This window comes from Seriola aureovittata, chromosome 14 (assembly GCF_021018895.1).
Source record: "Seriola aureovittata isolate HTS-2021-v1 ecotype China chromosome 14, ASM2101889v1, whole genome shotgun sequence".
NCBI classification, from domain to species: domain Eukaryota; kingdom Metazoa; phylum Chordata; class Actinopteri; order Carangiformes; family Carangidae; genus Seriola; species Seriola aureovittata.
In genome coordinates this window covers 717,410-731,282 of record NC_079377.1, presented here as the reverse complement: position 1 = coordinate 731,282, position 13,873 = coordinate 717,410, and the positions used below count along the sequence as shown (strand labels likewise).

The 13,873-nt window shown below is 42.7% G+C and overlaps 1 protein-coding gene and 1 long non-coding RNA gene across 6 annotated transcripts in view; one reads left to right on the top strand and one right to left on the bottom strand.

Annotated features, from left to right (window-relative positions):
* Window positions 1-820: 820 nt before the first annotated feature.
* On the bottom strand, window positions 821-8,220 carry LOC130181624 (uncharacterized). 3 transcript variants are annotated; one of them, XR_008829611.1, is made up of 4 exons: window positions 8,016-8,220; window positions 2,360-2,494; window positions 1,534-1,656; window positions 821-1,164 (listed from the first exon to the last, which is right to left on the bottom strand). It is a non-coding gene; the product is annotated as an uncharacterized LOC130181624 (long non-coding RNA). The 3 variants fall into 3 exon arrangements; XR_008829612.1 differs by lacking the exon at window positions 8,016-8,220 and adding an exon at window positions 2,591-3,758; XR_008829610.1 differs by lacking the exon at window positions 8,016-8,220 and having other exon boundaries at window positions 2,360-2,615.
* Window positions 8,221-9,073: 853 nt separating this feature from the next.
* hspa12a (heat shock protein 12A) overlaps window positions 9,074-13,873 on the top strand; it is a 51,339-nt gene continuing 46,539 nt past the window's right edge. Inside the window, exon 1 of one of the 3 annotated variants that reach the window (XM_056395475.1) lies at window positions 9,074-9,691. In XM_056395475.1, the coding sequence (XP_056251450.1) occupies window positions 9,649-9,691 (43 nt within the window). In that variant the 5' untranslated portion in view covers window positions 9,074-9,648. The remainder of the gene's footprint in view (window positions 9,692-13,873) is intronic. The other 2 variants (XM_056395476.1, XM_056395474.1) reach the window with 2 other exon arrangements.

The following is a 13,873-nucleotide window of genomic DNA, read 5'->3' as shown; positions in this document are numbered from 1 at the left end:
ACAGTGACTGTAGTAGAAGAAGGTGTCAAACCAGCAGGATGTGCAAAGTAACACATTTCTGTGACTGACTCCTGCCACAAAGCAGCTAATTAAATTAACTAGAAACTGTTAAGCCAAGCGAAATGACACAAAGGAGGCTGAAGTTAACTGTTGCTGCTAGCTGTTACCAGACTGTGGGGTTAGCATGAACTGTTTTACAATCAAGATCAACTGCAGTTGTTTGTTGTTGCATTGCATTGTTGCATTAAATGGTCAGGTGTTACAAAAACCAAGATGTGTGACGCCTGGAGTTCAGGGAACCCAGGCGTCACATGGCGACCTTTCAGTCTAATTTGGTGATAAACACAACAGGACCAATGCTGTCAATGCAATCTCTCATCCTTCCTGGACTTTTTGCACCTTACCTCCATCACTTATGAACAACTGCAACATCATTCATCACAGCCAACCTACAGACTGTTGCACAGTATAACAAGTCAAGTTAAGTTAAAGGTCTTTTAAGGAGGCTACTTGCTCCACTTCCATAGGGGGCAGCATTTCACCTCTTCACCCCTGTCCAGGTAATCATGTTGTTGTTTTCCCCATGTTCCTTATAATTTATTATTTATATGTGCATTAATTGTTAATAGTTAAAATTGTTAATAGTACTGAAACAAATTATGAGTACTTGTAATACAAACAGTATGTTTTTATCTACCCTTTAAAAATATGAAGGCAAGGGGATACTGCATGACACATGGGTGTCAGTCTACAGCAGCATGAGGAAGGAATGATGACATCATCACAAAGGCAGAATCAGAAAATAAAGTTTATTGCCAGGTAGGTTTTTACTTACAAGATATTTGGCTTGGTGTTTGGTGCATAACATATTAACAGGAAATAACAACACAAAGGTAAATACTGAAACAGTCAAAAAGATAAATAAACATAGATACACATATTTAAAAAATAAAACTATGAAAAAAAACTATGTACAAAAGTGCCGACAAACTCCTGCTGAGCAGGATGTGCAAAAGATCACAGTATAGACAATATGTGTTCTGTGGAGGAATAATACTCCAAGGTGTTACTGTAATGTGGTTGTTGATGGTTGATGATGCCAGACACAGAAGAAAAGGCAGGTGCTGGTCCATCACTGGGGAAGACTGGACTGGAATTCTGGTCCTGATACAGACAAACATGTGAAAGGACAATTAGTTTAGATCATACAAGTTCTTTATATTCAAACATGCTAGGTCTGTTGTGTGTGTGTATAATAAATAGTAAGGATAGATATGAATATGCTAAAATATATACAGTACTAGGCAGTGGATCCTGAACCTGCTGGTTCTGGATCAAACAGTCTCTTTGTCTTGTAAAACAGAAGTTACTGACACATCTATCTGGACAGCAACCGCAGGAACAGACTAAATTCTACTACATCACTAAAACGTCAACATTATACATTTATGCCACTTGAAGTGTTTGTCACTACAGTTTGTCATTTGCACTACTGATACTTTTTGCTACAAACCAACATTAGATGTTACTCACCAGTCTAAAAGAAGTCTCATCTCTTTACTCTGTCTGAGCTGTCTTCTGTGGTGGAAAAACACACCAGCATTCACCCATGTTTTGCTTCTTTGCCGTTGAACATGGTTTCTTGTCGGAGCAGTTCTTCGGGATAGAGATAAAGATTGCTTACTAGGCAATTCAGACATCTCTGCGTTTCTGTGATGGTCGTTGGCAACTTTTCTTTTTTTTTTTTGTCAGGAGCTGTGGAGGAACTTTAAGCTCAGTAGGAAGCTCTTCTTCTCCGTGGGACTGAGGGCAGACTAGACGCTACACTGACTCACACAGCATCTAGTGTGTCTAGGTGGTATTACAATACTGTCCGGGATGCGGCTAGTTGGTAAGCATGCTCATTTCAGTAAATATATCTTAAATACAATAGATGGTGGTCTTGGTCATGACATCATCACTGTGGCTCCTTCACATACTATTGATTGTGTTAGTTTGTCATTGTTTGAACATTTTAAACTAAAATTCTGTCCAGATCTTACACATTGCACCTTTAAACTTCAGGGATATCAATCTGTCCATTTAGGAAGAACAAGCGATTGTGAATCAATTTCACCTGCTTTGGTGCAAATGCAAGTGACAACAGGTGCAATGGAGGCAAAAGCAAGACAACCCCCAAAAAGGAAATTGTTTTACATGTGGTGGCCACAGACAGTTGCTCTCTCCTGATCCTTCATGACTGACTCTCTAGGTTTGTGTTTTGCTAGTGTCCTTGTCACTTCTGGTAGCATGAGGCGGTACCTGCAGCCCAATCAGGTTGCACAGGTATTCCAGCTCCTCCAGGATGGCACATCCATACCTGCGGTGTCAAGAAGGTTTGCTGTGTCTCCCAGCACAGTCTCAAGAGCATGGAGGAGATACCAGGAGACCGGCCGTTACACGAGGAGAGCTGGACAGGGCCGTAGAAGGGCATCAATCCAGCAGCAGATTTTTTCTATACAAAGAGATATGGAAAGAGAATATTACTGATCTAAATAATATCAAACAAATGACAAAAATAATGATGATAGATTAGATCACTTTAACTTACTTCATCAATGCATCCTTAATCTGGCTTTCTACTCAAACAACACAAGGATTAACTCAGGTATCTAGTATAATGAAATAAAACAATTACTCTCAGACAAGACAAGACATGCCATATCAATCAAACAAATCAATTATTTTAGGGTAAAAAGTCTAACTCATAACTCACATCCATCCTCTCTTTGTTCTGGCTGGTGTTTGGAGGGAAATAGAGAGGAAGTTGCAGGCCTAAAGGGCTGACCTAAATAGCCTTGGGGGGAGTGGCCAACTAAGGATTGGTAGGGTGTTGATACAGGAAGTGAAGAGTTGTGATTTAACAAAGGCATTGATGCCACTGACTGGCCCTCATGTTCCCCTGACCTAAATCCAATTGAGAACTGTCCAGGAGCTCACTGATGCCCTGATCCATGTCTGGAAGGAGATCTCTGCAGGACACCTTCCACCGACTCATCAGGACCATGCCCAGACATTGTCAGGAGTGTATACAGCCATGTGGGGGCCAAACACACTACTGACTCATTATGACACATTATCAGTTGCCGTGATGAAATTCACGCAAGTGGGATCAGCCTGTGATTTCAATTTTTACTTAGATTTTCGGTGTGACTGTGAATCCAGCTCTCAAAGGGTTGATGATTTTGGTTTCCATTGACCATTGTTATGTCATTTTGTTCTCGACAATTAAACAATGTACATCAGTAAAGATTTCAACTTGAATAATTCGTTCATCAAAATCTGATGTGTGATTTAAGTGTTCCCTTCATTTTTTTGAGCAGTGTATATATGGAGTATTATTTTTATATTGTGGTTTCTCATGGCTAACATTTATATTGTTATTTATACTTGTTACTAAAAATTATGTCACTTATCTCTATTATGCAAACATGTCTCGTGACAGTGAAGTTCACCTTTACCTCTATCCACAGCTGTATTTTTTATTTGTAATTTTTAAATTAATACTACATTACTTATTGTACGCACTAAGTAAAGGTTTAAGTTTGTTGATGGTGAAAACACTAATTCACCAGTGTCCTGTTAGATCCATTATGAGGCAAATGTTAAATTTGTAAAGACCGGGAAAATATTCTGTAGTCTATGGAAAATGTTCTCAGTGCAATTTACACAGGAGGTTTAAAACTAATGTACATGAGCTTTACTACACTGCCAACTACTCTGAAATGTAACTGTCAAACCTTCAGCAGACACTAAACAGTCTGTATAGCTAATACATCCATCTAAAGAGGTAACATCAGCACACATCTGTTACAGGAGTCCCATTTTGCTCCTGGGTGTTCTGGTTGGTAAGTTCCAGCTGTTTCCTGCTGAACACTGTTTTGATGTTAATTGGTAAATACGTTCACCTGTGGAGGTGGTAACTGAGCTAAAGTTGATCCATCACTTTATCACAGTTTAATATTTATAAATTCTGTTCTTAAAAATGTCCAACCATCACCGATCAACAATAGCTGAAATTGAGTCACAGGTGAGAAACTGAACCCGTGAATACTGTAGCGTCCCTCAATAATGAAGCTACGGGTCTTGTTTTGCCGGTACTTTACTCGTTCACTTAACACAGGCTACCTACACAGGGTCGTCGCCAATGCCAAAACAACAAACCTTAACTGCTCTCACCGTGTCATCTCAGCGCTTTTCACAACTTTAACAACTTCCACCGTAGACTAGGTCCTGCTTCCCAACTAACAGGCACAACAACAGCCTGTCCCCACACTATCAGCCAATAACAGGTACGTTGTCATCACATCAGCCCCACAACTCCACATTTCACATGTGGTTGCACTTGCTCTTTGTCCTGTGCCTCTTTCCTTTCGCAGTAGTGGCAGCCATCAGCTTTGCAGGGGTGAGTGGGTCAGCATTTCAATGTTGAGCTCCTGGTCTGTGGACCACAGTGAAGTCATATACCTGTAGCTCTTCGATCCAGTGTGCCAGCTGACCTTCTGGCTCTCTGAACTACATGAGCCACTGTAAGGCAGAGTGGTCTGGTCCTCACTGTGAAGTGGAGGCCCCCCACAAAATGAGGGTGGCACTGACCACAGCGAGCAGCTCCCGCCGGGTGACACAATAGTGACGTTCGGCCTTACTGAATGTCCTGCTGTGGTATGCCACCACTCTCTCTCTGCCAGGCATCACCTGGGCCAGTACAGCACCTGAGCCACCACTGCTGGCATCTGTGTCAAGAACAAAAGGCAGAGTGGGATCAGGTGGGAAAAGAACTGGAGCCTCCTCAAGGACTTTCTCCAGTGAGGTGAGTCCTGCCTGGCACTCTTCAGTCCACGAGAATGTCTCCCCCTTCTGCAGCAGGCGGAAAAGAGGTGCAGCGATGCAGGAGAACCCCCTTACAAACTTCCTGTAGTAGAAGTCTAGGCCCAGAAAACTTTTCAGGGGGTTGACCAGTCCCTCACTGTTTGGTTTGCTCCTTCTCATCCATGGTGCTGACACACTTAAACTGCCACAAGCCCTTGCTGGTGATGAAGGCAGTCTTGGGCCTAGCATTGGGAGCGAGGGGGACCTGCCAGTAGACACTGCGCAGGTCCAGAGAGGAGAACCAGGAAGACCCCGCCACTGTGTTCAGTGCCTATCAATGTGCAGGAGGGGGTAGGGATCCTTTTTGGTCACTTTGTTGAGGGGTCTGAAATCCACACAGAACCTCCAATCGTCCTTCACCTTTTTTGGGGACCATGACAACTGGTGAGGCCGTGGAGCTGGTGGAGGGTTCTATGAGTCCAGCCTGTTGCATCTCTCGCAGGGCTTAGTCTGCCGCCATCTGCCTGGCCAGTGGAAGATGTCGGGGTCGCAGGAACAGTAACAGTAGTTGCTAGCCGTCGATGGAAGTTAGCGAGCAGTGTAGGAAGCTCCGTAGGCAACATTTCTCTTCACTTCTGACACCAAATGTAGCGTCCTTCAATAATGAAGCTACGGGTCTTGAGCTTGTTTCGCCGGTACTTTAGTCGTTCACTTAACATGGGCTACTGTGGGCCGTAGCCAACGCCAAAACAACAAACCTTAACTGCTCTGACCGCTCTCAGCGCTATTCACAACTTCAACAACTCCTGCCGTAGACTAGCTCGCGCTTCCCAACTAACAGGCAAAACAACAACCAGTCCCCACACAGGTACATTGTCTCACATCAATCACTGTCATAGGTTGTTGAGATAACTGACAGGCTTCACAGCCTCTAAGCATAACACACATTCACTGACAACCTGTAAAACTCAGTATCTGCAATTATGGGCCATTTCTACCTTAACTGCACTTAACATCCTTAACACAGTGACCCTATAACAGAACAGTTACGTTAACATGTCACCCAGTCCGTTACAATACTAAAGACAGAGAGTAATACACAAACTTTAGAAGAGTTAGTCCGTCATTTCATTAGAGGAAGCTGAACTGGAAGTGGCTTTCTGGCATCATCATCATCATCACAGACCATTTGAGATTTTAGGATGTTGTCCATGCAGTTTCCCCTTTCCATAACCAGATGAATGACAGTCTATGCTGCTCCATACATGACTTCATTCAGCTCTCACCTTTTAAAATAACAGTAAAAGACAAACCCCTGAGTTGAAACATGGTGGATCACAGTTAATCACATACATAAAGCTGTCAAGATAGGCGCAGGAATGTCTGCTGTAGTTGAGGACTGTTGTGAAAACTAAATGAACAAACTCTCCATTGTATATTGTACATAAGAACACACTTGTAACTTTTGTGTGAAATAATTTGAATTTCTAAATAGAGATTCTGACATGTATGAATTATCTTGAAACATAAGGTCTTCAGACTGAACAGCAGACACACCGAAGAACAGCATCAACAACTGTGGTTCGTTTCAAAATAACATTTTCCATGTACTTTAAAAAAAAGAGTTGCAGTCAGCTGTAGTGTCACTACTTTGACCTTATTCTGGATGTTTAATCTTCCAGTCTACAGAACAGTAAATCAGTCCTGGTACCTGTAAATGAGCCCAGCAGGGCCAGGTCTCATAGCAAATGCAAAAGTTATCAGCTATCGCCAGGACTAGCTAGCTAGCTTGGTTAGGTGCTGTAGGTGCATCTGTACTTTACTGTGACTGTAATATTTATTTGGATGCTAATTTTCACTGGCGAAAAACAGGCTTCAAACAAAATGTATTTACCAAAAAATGTTTGATGAACTGAAAACACAAAGTAAGGTCAAAGCTCTGACGCTGTATCCTCATTGAGAGGCAGGTCGCTGTGCGTGTCTGTCAATCACATGGTCACCACGCCCTAATGCAGAACCTGCTTTATCGTCTAATTTACTCTAATTTACAAAATGAACATTTGAAACTAGCTGAGACCAATAACTCATTAGGAAAATGTTTACTGAGGTAATAAATCAAGTGAGAAGTAGGGTCATTTTCCCATAGACTTCTGTACAAACTGACTTCTTTTTGCAACCAGTGGAGTTGCCCCCTGCTGGTCATTGACTTTTCAGACCTAAATTCTGTCTCTATTTTGTACAGACTATACTGAAGAGTCAGACAAATCAATACCCTGACTTTTCTTACAGCTCTGAGCTCTAGTCAGCACATTAACAGTGAACACATCAGGATGACGTTGTGCAAGGTCATCACATTCAACTCAAGCAATGGGAACATCAACTGCCTCAGGAGCAGGGTACATCACCTGTGTGGTCATTTCCCATGATGAAATCCACACCATCAATAGGACAACAAGGGCAAAGAAACTGAGACTGAACATGAGCTTGGGGGAGTAGTACAGGCACAAAATGCGTTAGCAATACGTTCAAACACACCAATGTAGGACTAAACCTCAGACTCGTGGAAAACAACGACCAAGGAAACACTTTCCCTCACATCAAACACTGCAGTAGAAATAGGAACCAAACCTGACTGCAGCTTTAACATATCTGTCTCTGCCTCTGCCTCCAGTTTCTCTCTCACTCTTGCTCTGCCACACTTTCAATCTGCTACTTTTTAAACCAGGAATAAGAGCGTGCCCCTCACCTGAGGACCCAATGGCCATACCCCCAGCCAGGAGATGCTGGTATGTTGAAAACCTCTTTAGTAACTAAAACCTCCAGAAGAGCCACTTTCAATTCCCTTTAATAAAAGTGCTAAAGACTGGAAAACCATAACATTGAGTTATTTCACCAAAATTAGCTTTTCTACACCGCAGGCTCACCCAACACGCTGTGGTCATGTTCACTAAGTGACACACAGGACAGCAGCGAAACATAGTCTGGCTAAGCTAACTTAGCTAACTTTACAGCTGAAGCAAGGGCTGAGACTATGGCTACTTAGCCTAACGCAACAACCTAGCTCATTACAATAGTTCACACCTACAATGACAAACACGATAAGACTGATGTCAATACACACTATAAAACTACAAAGTATCTTAGTTCCTGCCTGACCCAAACCTCACCTGACTGTGTTCTGGAACATGACGGGCTCATGGCTGAACTTCAGAGACTGGGGCCCTGACAGGAAACTGGATCCTCGTCCAGGATTACTCCTGGCAAAAAAACAAAAGCAGACAGAATAAAAAGAGTTATTATAAACATATCAAACTATGTTATTTTTAGAGAGCAAGGTAGAAAGGTAGAAAAATCCTCTGATCTGTCTTTAAATCTGATCCAGATCCACAACAAAAAACTATCACTAGTTCCTTGCCCCGTGATCTAAATTTCCACAAAATTTTTACTGGAATTTGTTACAATTTTAGTTAGTTACTTACGAGATACTTACATATTTAAATTTGGTTTCAAGGTGGATTTCTGTTCATTTTGCAAAGAGGAAGTACAGACACATCTTTGTCCCCATGTGAGTCTTTAGAGGTTATTGGCTGTTTCTTCTGTTTGTCCCACACAGGCTGCTGTGAGGTGGGATTTGTTGCTGAGTCACTACTAAAACTGAGGCTGCCACAGGCACATTCATTTTCAGTGTGTTTTCAGTAAGATTGCTCGAATTGTCAACATGCACTTACAATTGTGTGTTCACTTTCTTGTTAAGGGGCAGCTACATATTTCAGCAACTACATGTTGCTATGGTGCAGCTGGGATTTGAATTAGAGCCATTCAGCATAGATTCTTTTAGAGATGTGTCATAAATTGATGTATTTCATCTGGTTCTCCAGTGACCAAGAGCCACCCTCCTCAACACAGGGCCACAGGACTGGGTATTAAAGTAAGACTGTTATCATATCTGGTGATATTGTGCTTTAGTGGTGCATATTCCCAAATAGATTTTCTATTAATTAAGAGAAAGTAATTTTCTGTTTGATTGGTTGACCAAAATTTAACCCACCCAGCCAACATAGGAATTACATATACAGTTACTGACAAATAATAAATAATAAAATATAATAGTAAATAAAACGTTTAAACAGACGATTAACAGAAAGGTATACTGTAAATGTGAATAAAAATGACCCAGCATATATCTCACTTGGGAAACCCAGTGGAAACCCATGTTCAAAGACTGGACTAGAGGGTTCCTGCAGGATCCCTAATTTACATGTCATCTTTCCCAAAAATGTGAAATATAATATTTCAACACCCTGTCCTGCATATGACTTTATTGACATGGGTTAAGGTTATTGTCTTGAGTTCGTCCTCTCACACAGAGGTGTGGCTTCATGTTTATGTGGAGGGCCCAGCAGCCACAGATGTCCCGCGCAGAGCTGCAGACTGGGCAGCAGCAGGACTCCCAGCCAGGACGGCCGTGATGGGAGGGGCGGGCAGAGCAACCGCCGCAGCAGCAACAGCAGCAGCAGCAGCCGCAGTCTGGGGTCCAACATCTAGCCTACTCCTCGTTGACTCACTGACCCCCCACTTCTAAAACCTCCGGCCCCCAAATGTTCATGTGCTTTTTAACGCTGTTCCGTGAAGCAGAAAGCGGCAGAGCGAAGTGAAGTTGACGGAGTGACCGACTCAGCGGCTGGAAGGTGTTTTTGTTGATGTTTTTCCTCTTTGGCCCGGAGACCCCGGTAAAGCAGGAAAATTGCTTGGTGTAGCTGTATCGGAGAGAAGGCTCGGGAGGAGGTGAAACTGCGGGACATGATGACTGAGAAACAAACGGCGGCAGAGAAGATAATAACAGGTACAATCAGTCCGTGACCTCTAAACTGCGGCTTCGTAGTTTATAGCGACGATTATCTGTGATTTCTGAATTAATGCAATTGCAGTGCGCAGATCGTGCTTTGGTGTGGCTGTCCGTGGGACGCGTTCACGGTCACTGTGGGGGGATTTGTGAGGTTAGCGGTTAAAGTAAAGGCACACAAGCTGTTGTTTCATTACGATATGATTGAATCTAAACCCGTCTCTCCGACACCTCTGCTGCAGTGCAGGGAGGCTGTGCAAGCCATGAAGCAGCTTTGAAAGGACAGCCGCAGTGCACAGGACCTCGCCTACCGGCCTGCTCAGAACCACGCTCCTCACACCAACGCCGTCATATCACCACTCTGTTAGTTCGGCCCGCTTGTTCCAGATGATCGCTGACGGTGTGTCGGCTTTGTCATTGTAAGCTGCGGTACATACAGCTGAGATCGTTCCCCTAAATCGGTGCATAGTTGGGTCACATGGCCCGTCCCACAGGAGTTGTGACTCAATGCAGCAAAAAAGTCTGCACCATGTCCTCAGGTAACGCAGTGTTCGTCAGCCGCCCAGACCCCGGTCAGCACCGAACACTCATCTGCATCTCACATCCCTGGCATTAATGTCCGGCCTTTCTGTAAGGAGCATGTGTCTTTAGATGAGAAGTTTCCCCTGATATCACTTTCTCCTGTCTTGAGGACATGCGGTGCTGTAAGGACAGTCAGCCGAACTCCTTTGGAATTTCTCTAATTTTATTGTTGCTCACTTGTTTCAGAGCACAAACATTTAGTAATTCCGAATCATGATGTAAAATCTTTTACAAGCACTTCCACTGTACAATTCGGCATAGACTCATTACACGGAGAAGCATTGATTTTTAAGCATATATAACATTTATGCTTCTCCATCATTTCACGCCATAACCCTCTGCTGAGGGCGATAGTGAGCTATGTGTGCCATTCCTAGAAGATATGAATTAAAAAAATGCTGCCAAGTGGTTCAGTTGTACCTATGCTTTGTTTCAATTGTTATACTGATTTGTATTGCTTCATATTTCTTTCTTGAATAGGGTTTTAATTAACCAAAAAATAAACTGTCTGGTTGGTTTGAAGTTCTTGCCTCACAAGAGGTACTAGGATGAATCTTGGCAACACTCCAGCGTTATGTAATGAAAGTGATGGTCTGCCATAGAGACCTGATGATGTCCTGCAGGGAAGGGAGCTAAATACCAGACTTTGTGTCACTCCTGAAGCTAAAATGCCTGCTTGTGTTGTTGAAAGCTGAACCTCTGACTGTGTTTTTAAAACCAAGTCAAATAGTTGCGGATGAGGTGCTTTTTTTCCATCAGTTTCTTTGTGGTTTTTTCCTGCCTCTGTAATTCTGTCTGTCCTTCACCCATCATCAGTGTGTTTCTTGCTGAAATACCTTTATTAAAGTATAACAGGAAAACCGAGCACGATAATCTTAGGTCACAGCTTCCAGAGTTCAAACTGTTGATGCAGTTGCTTTGAGTGATTGTGATTTTTGCTGAGCAACATTAATGCAGCGTCACTCTGCTGATCATGCTCAAATGAAACTCCATTAACTTGCGGGAGGCTGTCATGATAAACAACCGGCATCTCTCATGATAAAAGACAACACTCAGCTCCGTGTAAAACCTGAGAACATACGACATCTGGCTAAGTGATTTTTCTGTCTGGGGATTTGCATGACATTTCAGATTATTTAAAACCACTTCTCATTAGTTCCAATATGGCTGAGTTTCAATGGCTAATATTATTCACTTTGGAACTCAAGAGCTTAATTTGTGTTTATCTTGTATTTTGCAGCAGCACTTTGAGGTGAGGATAAAACAGGCCTTTGTTCATGATTAGTTCTAGTTGATATGCTGGCTGTGTATGAAGGGAAGGCTCTTTTAATCTCATTGTCCATACAGTGAACCCCGATGCTTATAGTCTGTAGCTGTATGGTGTCCAGTTTGCTTCTGCCAAATATAGACAAGTTCTTTTTAAAGTGCAAAATTACTTCATCTCAGTCCCTCTCCATTGCAGGAAGTTAAGAAGCATTACATGTATTTGTTGTCACAGGTTTTGTTTTGCTTTTCTCCATGCTCTTTGGCAGCGAGTTCCTGGAACTAAATTTGGTTCTTGTTCAGGAGATGATGGTGAAGGGAGCTTTAATCCTTCCAAGCTGCTTGTTGGATGGTTGGATAACTTTGGAAACCCCTTTATGTGCTTTCTTGACAAGAGTTGGTTCAAAGTGCTGGATACTGTTTTGAGCCACCAACCAACTCATGCCTGCAACATAATCCTTTCTTCATAGCTTTCTGTCACTTACTCCAGCTGCCCATTAAACAGCACATTAATATTATTGTAATATAACTGTTATATATATATATATATATATATATATAAAAGCACAGTGCATTCACAAAGTCCTAAGACCCATTTGATCTTTTTACATGTTGTTATGTTGCAGCCTTTTGCTAAAATAAAAAAACCCTCATCAGCTGCAAATTTATTCAAAGGTAAAAAATGAAGTGTCACATTGACAGTATTCAGTATTCAGACACTTTACTCTGACTTTCTAAATTTAGCTCAGTTTCCTCCATTTCTCTGGATCATCTCTGAGATGTTTCTACACCTTGTCTGGAGTCCACCTGTGGTTAAGTCAGCTGAAGACACACACCTGTCTATATCAGGTGTCACAGCTGATGATGCAGATCAGAGCAGAACCACGAGGAGGGGAGAGGAAGGATTGTTTGTAAAGAAGCAGCTAAAGGATTCTGAGACTGAGAGAAACCAGATTCTCTGGTCTGATGAGACCATGACTGCCATGACTGAAGTGTTTGGTCTTAGCTCTAAGGGTCATGTCTGGAGAAAACCAGGCACCGCTCATCACCTGAACACCATCCCAACACTGAAGCATGGTGGAGGCAGCATCAGGCTTGTGGGGGGACAGGCAGACTGGTTAATGAAAACCTGCTCCAGAACCCAGGACCTCAGACTGGGCTGAAGGTTCACCTTCCAACAGGACATTGATCTGAAGCTAACAGCCAAGACAACACAGGAGTGTTTTAGAGACAACTGTGAATGTCCTTGAGTGGACTAGTCAGAGTCCTGACTTGAACCCAGTCCAACACCTGCAGAGACCTGAACATGTCCCCATCAACCTGGCAGAGCCTGAGAGGATCTGCAGAGAAGAATGGCAGAAATGAACCTAACCCAGGTGTGAAAAGTTCTAGTGCCTGGCCCCTTCAGACTGGAGGCTGTATTCACTGACAAAGCTACTTCAACTAAGAACTGAGGAAGGGTCTGAATACTGATGTCAATGTGATATTGCAGTTTTTCCTTTTTAATACAATTGCAGAAGTAAAATGTATCATCAGTAAAATCTATGTGCGCACATCCAAATAAAGCAAACAAACACCTCACCAAGGATTAAAAGGAGCTGTCAGAGAGGGAAATACAGAGCAGTAGATGGTGGTAGGATCTGGAGAATTCTAGGTATCCTTGCTGGAAGTGGTTCATGTAACAGTGGAAAGTTTCCCAGTTTAATTTCCCATTTTTGATAACTTCAGAATCATATAGAAAAATTATTTAAAAGTCCAAATTGCTGAAATTGTTAAATAAAGTAAATTTTAGACCCCGACTGCAGATCAAAGACCAGGAAGGTGATGTTACTACTGTCAGGAGAGTGGATGATGAATGAAAGAATGTTTTCTGCCTAGCTGGGGAGAAAAATCCTTTAATGCACCGTGTCTGCAGCTACTGGAAACCCTTAAGGTGGAATGTTTTCTTGTGTGTTACTCAATGCACGAGTTGATGATGGGAATCAATCAATACATCTTGAAGTTTGACAACTTTGACCATATCATCTGTTTTTATTGACTCTCTTGCAGGGGTGTTTCTAGGAATTAATAAAGTCTGGGGCTGAGGTCAGTGTGTGTGTGTGGGGTGTGTGTGTGTGTGTGTGTGTGTTTGGGTGGTCCCTGCTATTCTGCCTGGCTGCTGACTTTGGTGACATGGTTTGTGACTGATGTGCATGCAGACTCATGCTCATGCAGTTTTGATGGGGAGAGAGTGTAACCCAAGTTACCAGTATTCCCCAAACACCTCACAGGTGTCTGCACACAGAGACGCCTCTGGTTTCCACTCAGTTACTGCAGCAGCTCAGACAGGTGAGGAGC